The sequence below is a fragment of the Oncorhynchus nerka genome, linkage group LG15 (assembly GCF_034236695.1).
Source record: "Oncorhynchus nerka isolate Pitt River linkage group LG15, Oner_Uvic_2.0, whole genome shotgun sequence".
In the NCBI taxonomy this organism is placed as follows: domain Eukaryota; kingdom Metazoa; phylum Chordata; class Actinopteri; order Salmoniformes; family Salmonidae; genus Oncorhynchus; species Oncorhynchus nerka.
Genome location: NC_088410.1, coordinates 38,932,195 through 38,944,737, shown reverse-complemented (window position 1 = coordinate 38,944,737; position 12,543 = coordinate 38,932,195). Strand labels below are relative to the sequence as shown.

At 42.0% G+C, this 12,543-nt stretch overlaps 1 protein-coding gene across 3 annotated transcripts in view; it reads right to left on the bottom strand.

Moving 5' to 3' along the window:
• LOC115103862 (homeobox protein Meis1-like) overlaps positions 1-12,021 on the bottom strand; it is a 36,410-nt gene extending 24,389 nt beyond the window's left edge. For 2 of the 3 annotated variants that reach the window (XM_029624868.2, XM_029624869.2), the window contains exons 1-8: positions 11,367-12,019; positions 9,789-10,009; positions 8,788-8,929; positions 8,531-8,581; positions 8,110-8,160; positions 7,382-7,528; positions 4,964-5,075; positions 542-693 (exon numbers count right to left, since the gene is read on the bottom strand). In XM_029624868.2, the coding sequence (XP_029480728.1) occupies positions 542-693; positions 4,964-5,075; positions 7,382-7,528; positions 8,110-8,160; positions 8,531-8,581; positions 8,788-8,929; positions 9,789-10,009; positions 11,367-11,378 (888 nt within the window). In that variant the 5' untranslated portion in view covers positions 11,379-12,019. Of the gene's footprint in view, positions 1-541; positions 694-4,963; positions 5,076-7,381; positions 7,529-8,109; positions 8,161-8,530; positions 8,582-8,787; positions 8,930-9,788; positions 10,010-11,366 lie in introns of all 3 variants that reach the window. The other variant, XM_065001572.1, reaches the window with a different exon arrangement.
• Between the last annotated feature and the right edge of the window lie 522 nt (positions 12,022-12,543).

Genomic DNA, 12,543 nt, shown 5'->3' with positions numbered 1-12,543 from the left:
TGGCCAAAGCTGTAAATCAGATATGTCTGTGTCTGTCAGATATGTCTCCCTTTAACCGTCTGTATCCGTGAGACGATGGACACAGAAAATATGGCCTCTCTTTTTACTGCTACTTCCTTCTAGCTCTATTGGATGGTGTGAATGTGAACCAAAGTATTTTCTCACAACTCACTGCACTCGTAGTGACTGACAGGAGAGTTAGGGAGAAGTTATCTACATAATAATTATCCATATAGCTTTGACATGACTAGTCAAAAAAACACACACACGTACACACCCGCATGCATGGTTCAGTTGGACAACTTCGGGGGAGTCATTTCAAAAGTAATTTCAACAGCCAAATCCTCCTATACCTGCTAGGCAGCAGGGGGAATGTCCCCTCCCTCATCGCTACATTTCAGACTTGTCACAACAACCCTAAACACCCATAAAGTGTAACTGAGGCTAAAGGGCATGACATGGAGCTCAAAATGGCCGCCGGTATTGAGGTCTCACTGCTTGGCTTCTAAGAAGTGTAATGGTGATCCACCACTCTACTCACTGTCAAGTGCTGGAAGAGCCACGCCCTCATGATGTTGGTGGCCACTTTAGGGAAGATTCCTCGCTTCTTGTTGTGACGATCCCTCTTTTCCTTGTCAGGGTCGTCATCGTCCCCAGTGCTGGGAGAGGCCACCCCGTTGTCCATGCAGTCACCTGTCCAAACAAAGGCAACAGTTAGTGTGGGTGGGTGGTTCCATGGGGAACTAAGTAGAAGGGTTTAGGACATTTTGGCTCCAACCTGGCAACCGACTATCTCCTCTTGGACAAACAGACAACGACTGCTCGTTTAACTTCAGAAATGTTTTTTTTTTACTCTATTTCCCTGGGTTGTGGGGGGAATAAGGACAGACCATTCTGCTAAAACCTGGCAACCGACTATCTTCTCTTGGACAACAGTCAACAACTGCACATTTTGCTTCAGGAATTCTAACCTTTGCTTCTCTGGGTTGTGGAAGGAATAATTTTACATTTTACATGACTGGCCAGCGATCGTGCTTTCCTGGCCTTGTTTAGCTGAATGTGTTTAGTTGGTGCATTAAAACAGAAACGTTTTCAACCAAAAGGAGAGAAGTCTGCTAAAGCATCTTGGCCAAAAGACAGCAACTGGTCATTTTTTCTTCAGAAATTCTACCCTTTTACACAGTTTTATCACTGCTCTGATTATATTGATCAAACTGCAGGATGCTGTAATAGAGTTACTGCTACACAGTCTTTCCGAATGCGAGGAGATAGCTCTAAAGCTGAAATACGGATGGATCTGGTGAAAAATCTATTTCTCCCTACATTTCAAACGATTGACTCATCATCCAAGAAACCTTCACATATTCATCAGAAGAGGGCGTCTGAACGAATAGGTTGAATCTTCAATGTTCCATACAAAACACTCCATGTACCGTACACGTGATGCACCAAACCTCCCCGGAACATATATACTGTATATATATTTTTGAAAAGAGTTATGAATATGCATACATCTCAGAAAGCTTCTAAGCCAGGGGTTGAACTCTCTGACTGTACTGTGGATTTGATATGACCCACCCAGAGCACCATCTGCCCACCCCCAAAATCCATACAGTACATCTCCAAGATATCACAGACCTAGGGTGCGTCCCAAATGGCACCCCATTCCCTACATGGTGCACTACTTTTGACCAGGGTCCATAAGTACTGCACTATGTAAGGAACAGGATGCCATTTGGGACGCAGAGGTAGTCCAAAACCAGCCAATGATTTAATACCCAGTTTATTCCTCTCGCTGTTTTTTCCCCGCTAAAGTTCGTCTCTTATGTTTACTTAGCTCCCATCTGGCCTGGGAGAGCTACACTGCTGGCCATGGGTTCGTAATCCAAAATGTCTCATTGGAAGTGAATGCTCCTTCGATCTAGACTGGTCTCAGATCAGTTTGTGCTGCCTTGCCAACTCATATGGTTATTGTCTGGGGCACAGCGGGGCTTTGCTAAAGAGGAACTGGATGAAATGGTGGATTGAAGGTAGCCTGACCATAGATCTCTCTGTCCTGTCTTGACAACTCTACCATAGGAGTTGGCAAGACAGCACAACATATCTGGGACCAGGCTTCCTTTGATCCAACACTAAGTCCATTTCATCTTTACCAAAGCCCCCACTAACTGCTAACCTTTCCAATTACAATTACAAATCATGCCGTACGCAGTATTTTCGTCACTTTTAACAGCAACAGGCAAGGTTAGAGACAGTCAGTTAAAGCAGAGCAGGCATATGGCAGCAACTACCGACCACATTAGTATAATACCAGTGGTGACTTCACTAGCTGGGAGGTTGACTTCGCTTAGGCTTCTCCTGCCATTACCTCCACCGCCAAAACAGAGGTGAGACTCTACTGGGACCGACAAGAGTCTGAGAAGGTGGAAATAATCATAAAAATTATGCTGAAGTCCATAAACAAGCTCTCGGCCTCATTAGGGGGACGACGGCGGGCTCCCTCAGGCTGATTTACACTCCGCAATGTGCCGTGTCACGGCAGCATTCTCAAGCCCAACACTACGAGGAGAAATACGTCGCCGCCGTGGTGACTTTGGACCCAACCTGCTAATGGTTTGTGACAGCTCCAAGTTTCACAGCGACAACCTGTGTACCGGGTGGAGACGGGGACAGGGACGGGGACGGGGAGGGGGACATGCTTCTTCGGCGACTAGAGCTGCACACGTCAAATCCTCCTCTACATCCAGCTATGTGTGACTGTGAAGGGGGGTTGTGTTAGAAGGCGAAGGAAGGAGTAAAGCGCTGCAGTGACTCTGGGAGGTCTGGAGAAAGTGGTGGTTGCACGGGAAGTCGCTGCTACTCTCGGCTTTCCTGTCTGGCTTCCAGTGAAAGAGTGAGGCCATACAAAGGAATTTGTTTCCCCGAAGAAAGAAAAAAAACTCTGAACACGAAGTTAGCTCAGCTGTGGTTATGCAGCATTGACCATGCCCACGCCAAACCAAAGGGTTCATTGCTCATCCTCACTCTCTCTCACTCTCTCTCCCTCTTCTTTCTTTTATTTCATTTGCCCTCATTCCATTCTCACCCTTTTTTTCCTTCTACCGTTCAATATCGCCGCTTGCTCCTTTCTCTTCCAGCATCAAGACTCGGAGGCACAAAAATCCACTTGCACTTTTCACGCAAACATTATAAGTCAAGCCGTCAAAGCTTGGCGCTCGCAGCAGCTGCTGGCCTGCTCAATTGCTGAGCTTTTCAGAAGTGTTTGCACAAAATGTTATTGGCCATGGTCTGGTGCAAGGGGCCTGGGAGGAGAGAGGACCTTTTATTTTGCACCAGGCTTCCACCATTGGTCCTTTCTTCTAAGACACACTTCCCTATAGGAGCAAGGCAGCCATGTGACCATTGTCAGCCAATCCAAGGGTCTGTGAAGAATGGCCTCGATGCTCAGGCCAGGCTTGTGATAACTTCAAGCAACCATGGGCAACAAAACACGGACAATGCACAAAGAAAATATTTAGACAAATTGACTACTTGTCTTGGATGGACTTTCTCTATCGGCTACCAGCAAGTTCAAATGAACAGAAGCTAAATGTTTGACCAAACTGCAGACATCACCATAGCGATGAACTAAGTTGTTGAAACTGTTTGCCTTCTTTGGGACATTATTTAACAGCTTTCTCTTTGTTTTCTTTCTTCCTCCTCTTTTTCCCAGGACTGACACCTCCCCTCCCTACAGGTGTGAGATAGTTTTTCTTTCGGTTAAAGTGGGAGATAACAAATCTCTCCTCAGGTATGTATCAGATATTTCCAGAAAAGTCGGAAAACCATGACTATCCAATGGTAGCTTCTCTGGTCCTCTAGGCCTATCTTCGTGATGCAAGGAACCAGTGTTAAGGTATCACTGGACTACATACCCCAATATGGATCAACCAAGAATCCACTCTCCAACAGAAGCTCAACCAATACGTTTCTGTGGAATACTTCCATTGAAGGAGCCACAATTCTCCAACCATCCAAATTGGGAATAAAAAGGGTATTAGGAGTGTTTGTGTTCTGGGCCTTGTGTTCTGGCTGTGTGACTGTATTTGTGTTTGGGAGTTAAAACACACAGATATCCCCGAAGCAGTCCACCCGTGGCGGTGCTAAACTGAAAATGTATTCTGGAGATAACAAATCCCCTGAACGCTTGTTGCACTTGGCACACAAGCAGCACTTTGCAAATGGCCCTGGTAATAGGTGATACACATCTGACTGAAACTATTTGGATAGTGTGGGGGAAGTCCACAAACCCAGAGCTCTGCTCATAAAGACGGCCAATAGCAGAGGAGAGAGAGTCCCTTTTAGTCTTCTTCTCTACCTCAACCATTAGGAGCTGCCTAGCATTTAATGTGTGTGTGTGTGTGTGTGTGTGTGTGTGTGTGTGTGTGTGTGTGTGTGTGTGTGTGTGTGTGTGTGTGTATGTGCGTGCGTGCGTGTGTGTGTGTTGCTCTCTGTTAATACTCTTTCCCCATGTCCAAATAAAAGAGGCGCAGAGGCTGGTATATAAATCGTCGCTCAGTCGACTAGAACATAATGCGCCCTTTCTTCCAGATCCAGTCCCAGGCTGAGCTCCGCATTCACATTTTTCTGTCAACCCTCATCATTCACTCGTTCTTTCTCTCTGCTGGCTGTCTTTCTATTCCACATCACATCCAATCCAAACTCGACAGCGTGTGACACTCACTCATTGGCTTGACATCGGATCAGTCCCAACACTGTCTCACTAATCTGAAAGTACTTGATAGGTGAAAGCGATAATGGTGGACACCTTTCTAGTATTTCTACCTGTAAGTGAATCTGATCTGTCCCAGAACTCTAAAATAGCTTCCTCGTTCCTCCCACTGATATGATAGTATACTTTAAAAGACAAAAGCAATAATGATGGACACCTATCCAGTTATCTTACCTATCAGTGAGTCCTTACCTTCTTCACTGTTGTTGTCCCCACTGTGTGACGTGTGTCCCCCACTGGAGGGCCCGGGCGTCCCCGCCGAGCGAACTGACGCCGTGTCATCGTGGTCTCTGCTCCACGAGATCTGATTGGATGACATGACACTGACAATCAGACAAGAAACTACAGTATGAATTCGATTAACCACAGAGAACGTGTCAATGGTCTATTCGTCATATAGAAAACAAGGGCTTTAAGTGAGGTCATCCATAGAGAATAATCCACAGGCGACTGATTAAAAGAGATGTGAATGGAGACCCAAGGTATGTTGGCACGAAAGCCTCATTCTTAGTTTCCTTACATATCATATCCATATCATACGCAGTACATATCATGTGGGGGGGGATAACCTGTAGACATTTCAAACACACAGCTAAACAGCCCTGTACACACTGGCTAGCTACTCCCCTCAGTTGGCGGTGCATCGTGGCTAACGCATTGCTAACTCCAGGTCAGAATGCAAACCCTATAATTCATAATTGTTTTTGACCAGCAAACGAATAATAATAAGTCCTCTTTGGGAAGGAAAAAAAATGAAAAATATATATCATGTATTACGCTGCATACCAAGAGAATGCTGTCAGGCTGTGGTAATCTAGAACATATGCTCAGAACACAAATGGTTAAAGCAGCAATGGCCAACTCCAACAAGAGAAGTTCCCAACGAAACGAGCAAGGGGGATAGAAGAGGGGGAGTGAGTATAGGGCTGAAGAGATTTGTTCAATCCGAATGGAACCGCTCCCGAGAGACCGAGGGTGACAAGTACCGAGAGACACACACACACACACACACACACACACACACACACACACACACACACTCGAACATGTACACAAACACACACACATGCATATACATTCACACACCGCCACCACCTCCCAATATCCACCCATAACCAGTAGGTACTCCCTAAGCAGCCCCACTTGAGAGAGAAATTAAGTGTGGAATTAAGTGTGAAAATGGTACACTATTGGGCTAGAGGTGTGGGGACAAAGTGCCTGCAAGGTAGAGTGGGTGTCGGGCGGGCGGGTGCTGTACCATACATGGACTTATGGGTGGGAAAGTGAAGGCTGGTGGGACGGGTTATTGGATTGACCTCCACATCCAGGGGCTACACTTTAGTGTGCTGCTTCATAATATATGCCATCTAGCAGACGCTTCAATCCAAAGCGACTTACATTTTAGTATATGTAACCCCAGCGGGAATCGAGCCTACGACAGGCGTTGCTAGCGCTACGCTCTTACCAACTGAGCCACACATTTTGTTAAATCAAAATCATAAATTACGTGTGCTTATAAGACTCAGGGGACCTGCGCTCATCATTGATCATGTTGATTGATCGATAATAATAAAAACACTCTGGCAGGTGACAGCGCAATCAAAGATGACCATCAAAGTGCAAATCAGCAGATGTGATCAAAGTACTACTGGAGGGAAGTCTCACTACCTGATGGAGGTGAGAGGACTGAAGGGGATGCATATTCATTTGTGGATATAAAGTAGTATGATTCATACTAGAATAGACCATAGACTTGGATAGAGGGTTATTTTATAATACAGAGCTTGGAACCCTGTAGTAAAGTGAATGGGACACTCAGAACATCTCAACAACAGACTAATATAGGCTTGGGAGGGTGTTTGAAACTAACACCGAGACATTTGAGTTGTGAGCATTTGACACTCCACTAAACTGCTTGGATTTGTGCTCGTTGCTTTGGTAAATAAATGGTTAAATGGTTAACAAGTCGCTGTGTGGCTGACATGGCACCCGGAGAAAGGGACTCCATATTCCTAAAGCCTTGCTCAAGGGGTGGGTGCAACGTGACTTCAAAACTTGCTTGGTTGCATTCACACGAAAAAAAGAGCAGATTTGACTCCACACCTCTCGTACAATTTTTGATCAATGACATCTTTTTCGAGCACATGCAGAACAATGAACATAATTGACACATAAAAACACCATAAAATAGCATAATAACAATTTAAAATTTTACCATAGTCCCTCAAAGCATTTATTCAAGAAGTAATATAGTAAAAGCCAAGCAATTGTTCACCGGGATCCTTACTTCAAACAAGTTTTTTCCAAATGTCCGAAAAAAAACAATTTATTTTGCTTTGTTCTCAAACATTGTTCTCATTGTCATTTTGTCAAATGTTAGGCCTACATTTAATATTTGATTTATTTTAAAGTCACTTATCAATCTATATCACTAAGAGGAGGCCAACAATTTCCTAAATTATATTTTTTCCATTGGCCTCTATTTTGATAAAACGATCTAGACAGCATAAAATGCGTGCGACGTGTTCTCTGTATAGGCCTACAATTCAAATGCACTTAAGTTAATAGACGACAATTGTATTAATACGCACGTAATATGCAAGAGCTTACCTGATCAAGAGGCCCAGACGATCTTGTAAAATCTTCACTGTCAGATTTATTTCCACCGTCCCTGTCGTCTATGACCAAATCAATGGGCATTTTTCCTTTCAAGCAGCTGATGTATCGATGACAGAAATTATCGCATAGCTCGTGTACCTGCAAACACGGAGGACAACCAAACATGTATAAAAACTGAGTGAACACTATACCCTACCGGAAAGCCCCCCCCAAAATAATGTAGATGGTAATAATCAGTGTTATTATAAGGACTAGCCTATCCCTCGCCTTGTGAGAGGCCTAAATTACTATTCAAGCAAATTGGCTTCAAAAATAGCAGAACTATATTACATTACATACATTTTACTTTACTTGTAGTAAAACGAATGATTACTTTATTTTTCTTACATTTTTTATATAATTGAGCGATAACTGTAGGCTACTTTAGCAACTTTATCTCCTCCCTAATATAGGCTCAACATGAGCAATATGGCGACTTTTATATAAACGCCCTCGACTAATATTTTGCAAGCGCATCCATCAATGACAACAGTATCAACGCCATAACATAAAAATGTTATTTGGGCAACCAAATATACTACCACCACTATTACACCTCTACTACGGAGTTATAGCCCAATGCTATGCATCATCGCAATCGACGGTGATAAAATATCCGATTTCTACAGCAGCAGGCCTATCAGTCACACCGTGCATGAGATGGTTATGAGTAAATATACCTTCTCCAGCTCGAGCAGATGAAACCGTAATACTTGAATTGCTTGTATCATCTAGGAGGGAAAAGTTTGCATTAAAACATTTTTATTCACATTTTGGATCATTACATTATTATTATAATTATGGGTGCGTGTGGGTGTGTGTTTGCACGCGCACGGCCATTAAAAACGTGTAGGCAATGGATCAGGATCAACAGGATTAAAAGAATTAGCATGAAAGCAAACAAACTTCATGACAAGAAAATCTTTTGACAGATTACGATTACACAAACGTGTATCTGTTATGACAGCATTAATAACAAGGACTGTGATAAAGTCAAATTCACACTTAAGTGTCGTCTATTGTAGACAATGAGTGAATGTATTCATTATCCAACTGTTCGATACTGTTCTTGTGAATGGCCTAAAGCATGTGAGTTCTTACCAAATTATCAATTTCTGGATTTGATGAAAATATAGGCTTCTCTGATCGAATCTGAAACAAAAGTGTTACAAAATTCACTGTTCACTGAGCGTCATACATAATTCATAACGATTTGTGTTCACATGCATGGGACAGTTTGCGGCTTACAAAGTTTTCACAATGCAGAATTACAAAACATGTACCAATGCACAACGGTTATTTACCCTACAATATACGAATTTGAACTTCAACAAAACAAGTAAATAGATATGTCAAACCTGTTTTGAAAATACTGCTATATCCTCATTGAAAGACTCCGAGGAACACACGTCGCCTCCAGCGACCCCAGTTTCTCTCGGCGTGCAAGTTGCTAATTCACATTTTTCAAAAATCAGTGCTAGAAGTGGGAACAGGGGATGCCTAAAAGGAAGAGAGGGGACATTAACGCTGTACGCCGCCTTGGAAAGTTTGCGAGTCGGTACAGGCCCAAACTAAGAAAGTAGGTTACATCGAGTTTCAATCACATTGCCTACTGTTTTCAGTTGAAAACGTGCAAACATTCAGAAATGTAACAGCACAATAATTACATAAAAGTAGGCCTAGTCTTACTGCATGAAATGAGTTGGTCATACAGGCATAACTGGTCGTATGGCATCCTCAGCTCTCGAGTGTCTTATTTAGAACACGATTCAACATTTTAGGACAACGAAATAACATATTCTTCAGTGAGATTAACTCAGGCAAAAAATGACACGATGAACTTTTCAATAGAGTTCAAGACAATTAAACTTGGCCTGAAAATATGCTTATATTATGGCACACAAATATAAACAACACTGCCTACACATTTGTTGAAGTAGTTTGAGAATGTGTTTGATGTACAATTGTTTAAATCTGAGAGTTGGATTTACAAACATTTTGGGAGTTTGGTTATCCAACTCAACCACTGGCTCCGGCTAAACAATAGAATACATCCATATCATGAATTTTGTGAATGCAAAATAACATCATATTTTGACTGAAAGCCAAATGCAAACGAAGCGTATGGATCTTTTTCGAAAACTCAGGTGAGAATGTCATAATGAAACATTTCAAAACCGATATACAAAGTTTAAATAAGCCTATATAGCACCGTGCATAATGATCAAACACAGAAGAGGTTATAATTAGCGAGAATTTCCCAAAGCCTCCCTCTCTCTTAAACTTTCATCGCTCACATTTGTGGTGCTTGATTTCCCCAATGGCTGTACACTTTACGTTGGCAGTAAAATAAACGTACCCGTAAATGGCATCTTTGTCTCTTTTTATTGCGTCGTTGACAGAGGAGCCCATACTGGGCGGTATGGCACTGGCGTGTGTTGAGTGCGGGTACTGGTGCGAGTGGAACTGGGGCCCGTGGTTCAGGTGAACCGCCTGCATGGAGCGCGCTGCATGAGGGTCCCCGTACATAGTCGAGGGAAGCCCTACTCCGTCCATTCCATAGTGGGGAAGGTCTTCATACTGTCAAAAGTGAAAGATAGAGAATATTCTAAAAGAATAACCATTGACACCGGTGTGCTACCTCTCCTGGTGTTGAATGAAGGCCTGTGTTGATAATAGCTAAAGTAAAAGTAATCATGTAATAATACTGACAATAAAAACGAAATATAAAGACTAATAACAAGAAAAGTATATTAACAACAATAGTAAAATAGCTTAAATTATGTTGTTGGCAGTCTATACTAATAATAGCAAATAAGTCTAGGCCTACAAAATTAGTATAGAAAATAAGTGCTAATGTGTTAGGTATATGGTGCTAATAGTAGCCTATCGTATGTTTAGTGGTAGGAAGTATATTAGTGGCAATAAAAGCCTATGTTGATCACCTAATTGAGAATCAATGGAAAATGTTCATTGTTTGTGGATTACGTTGGATCATTAACATTTTAAAAAGTTCTGAAAAAGCAGTTGACTTTTATATGTCTAAAACTTTCAAACGTTTTGGGTCTGCTTAATTCTTTCAGGCGATTAGAACTGCAGGGTCTTGCTTAGACAAAACAATATCACAAATGTATACACTTTTCTGTCTGTATTCTTGCTGATATTTCAAAGAAATCAAATATTGTTTTGTTTATCTTGACAAAACTAATAGTTTAAAGAAACAAAAAAAATAACAGATACATTTTAGATAGGCCACGTAGACATGCATGAACAATTAGCCTATCTAAACTATTTCGAGTATATTTTGAGAACGTAATCACATATGTTTTATTCTAAATGTTGAATTTATTTATTTGGATGTCATATATCAGATAAGAATGTATAAATATTATGAAATGTTGAAAAGGACAGATATCAACAAACTAAACCCAAAGCGAACATTCTCTACATAATTAGCATATCTGTACAGACTGAAATTTAATACACACAAAATATTTGTGAAATATCGTCCATGTTCTTATTACCAAACTTACATCATGTTGTTTGTAAATCGTTTAAGTTGATGTGTAACAACTTGGTTATAGCCTACATTAAACACTGGACCCTCAAAGACCGATGCGGCGTTTATGAAAGGCAGAATATCAAAACACATGTCATAATAGTGGGGTAAAATTAATTATGTGATGAAGTCTGCAGTCTGTAGTTCTTTAGACAATATGAAAATGCAATTGTTTATTCTACTCACACACGCTCAAATGCTGAATAGTAGGCTAGCATGTAGCATAAGTATATTTGACAACTTATAGCTCTACCAAAGATCATCTTATTGCATAGCTGCCTGCTTGTTGTGCCATACAAATGAAAAATTGCGCACAGTAATCAGCCACGTCTCAATTGTAGCTTTATTGCCATCGCTAAAAGTTCTGTCAATACGCACCCGTTGCGCCATCGGCCTGTCACTCTAGCCGATTCCAATCGGACTCTAAACGTCTTCTACGAGGCCAGGGCTGAGGAAAAACAAAGACCTAACTCCAAATGCAAGATTAGGAATACTGTGGTCGTCTCTCCAGAGAGGATGGTTGCCAGACCGTCAGCATAAGTCCAGCTAAAGACAAAAACACCCCAATCCAGTATAGCGCTCCTTCGCTTTCTCCTGGAGACCGTTCATAAACAAGCGACACTGGCTACGACTTCACGCTTGAGACTGGTGTAAAATGCCCCTTACAGAAAAAAACATTGAGACTCTAGTCTCGCTCAACAAGCAAGCTGTCAATCAACATCGAGGTTGTCAAGTTGCTTAATTAATGATGACTCGTCGCGCTCTTCCTTCACTTTGAATGCTTCAGATATTCATGTAGAGATGTTCAAAAACAGTCCCCATCGTCTCCTCGATCACTTGCAACTCCAGTGAAGGTTTTCTTTGATGCAATACCATCCAAGTGGAGATCTGAAGGAGGAGGGGTGATATTTTCTTACTTAGTTTTTCTTAAAGGGGCAGTCCACTGTCCGTCCGTATGTTGGTAGATCCCGATGTGCAATGTGAATGCCGTGCTTGGTTCGCCAAATGCGCGCGTGTGTGTGTGTGTTGTTGTAGGGCGCATAACGCAGAGAGGGTAGCTTTGATCAATTTGTGCAAACCCGGAAGTAGTGGTGGCCATAACTGGTCACGTATTGGAATGGGCCACATCAAGTGGAGAACCAGGTGGGGGCGTTTGAGAACTGTAAAGGGTTGTATTATCTGGTGCTCAGCTGGACGTTTTGTTGTGGAAATGACTAGCATGCTTTAGGTTTATTTAAAGAATACATATAAATATTAACAAACGATAGGCTATAAATAGGCAAATAACTGACCATGAATAGAAACAGCTGTCCATTTTTCACCCAAATAAAAGTAGTCTAACAATTAAGCTATTCACTTTTTTTCAGGTTTATAATAACACCCTAAAATTATTTTCTTGGAGGTTGTGTGTCAGAATTTGACACTCCTTCGCAGAATTGATTGACAGACCTTTTGTCCAATATGACAGTAGAAGTGGGAAGAATGGGCGCAATTAAGCGCACATCAAACACAGGCCTCAGTTCTCTAATATAAACATGGGTGGTTTGGGGCATTG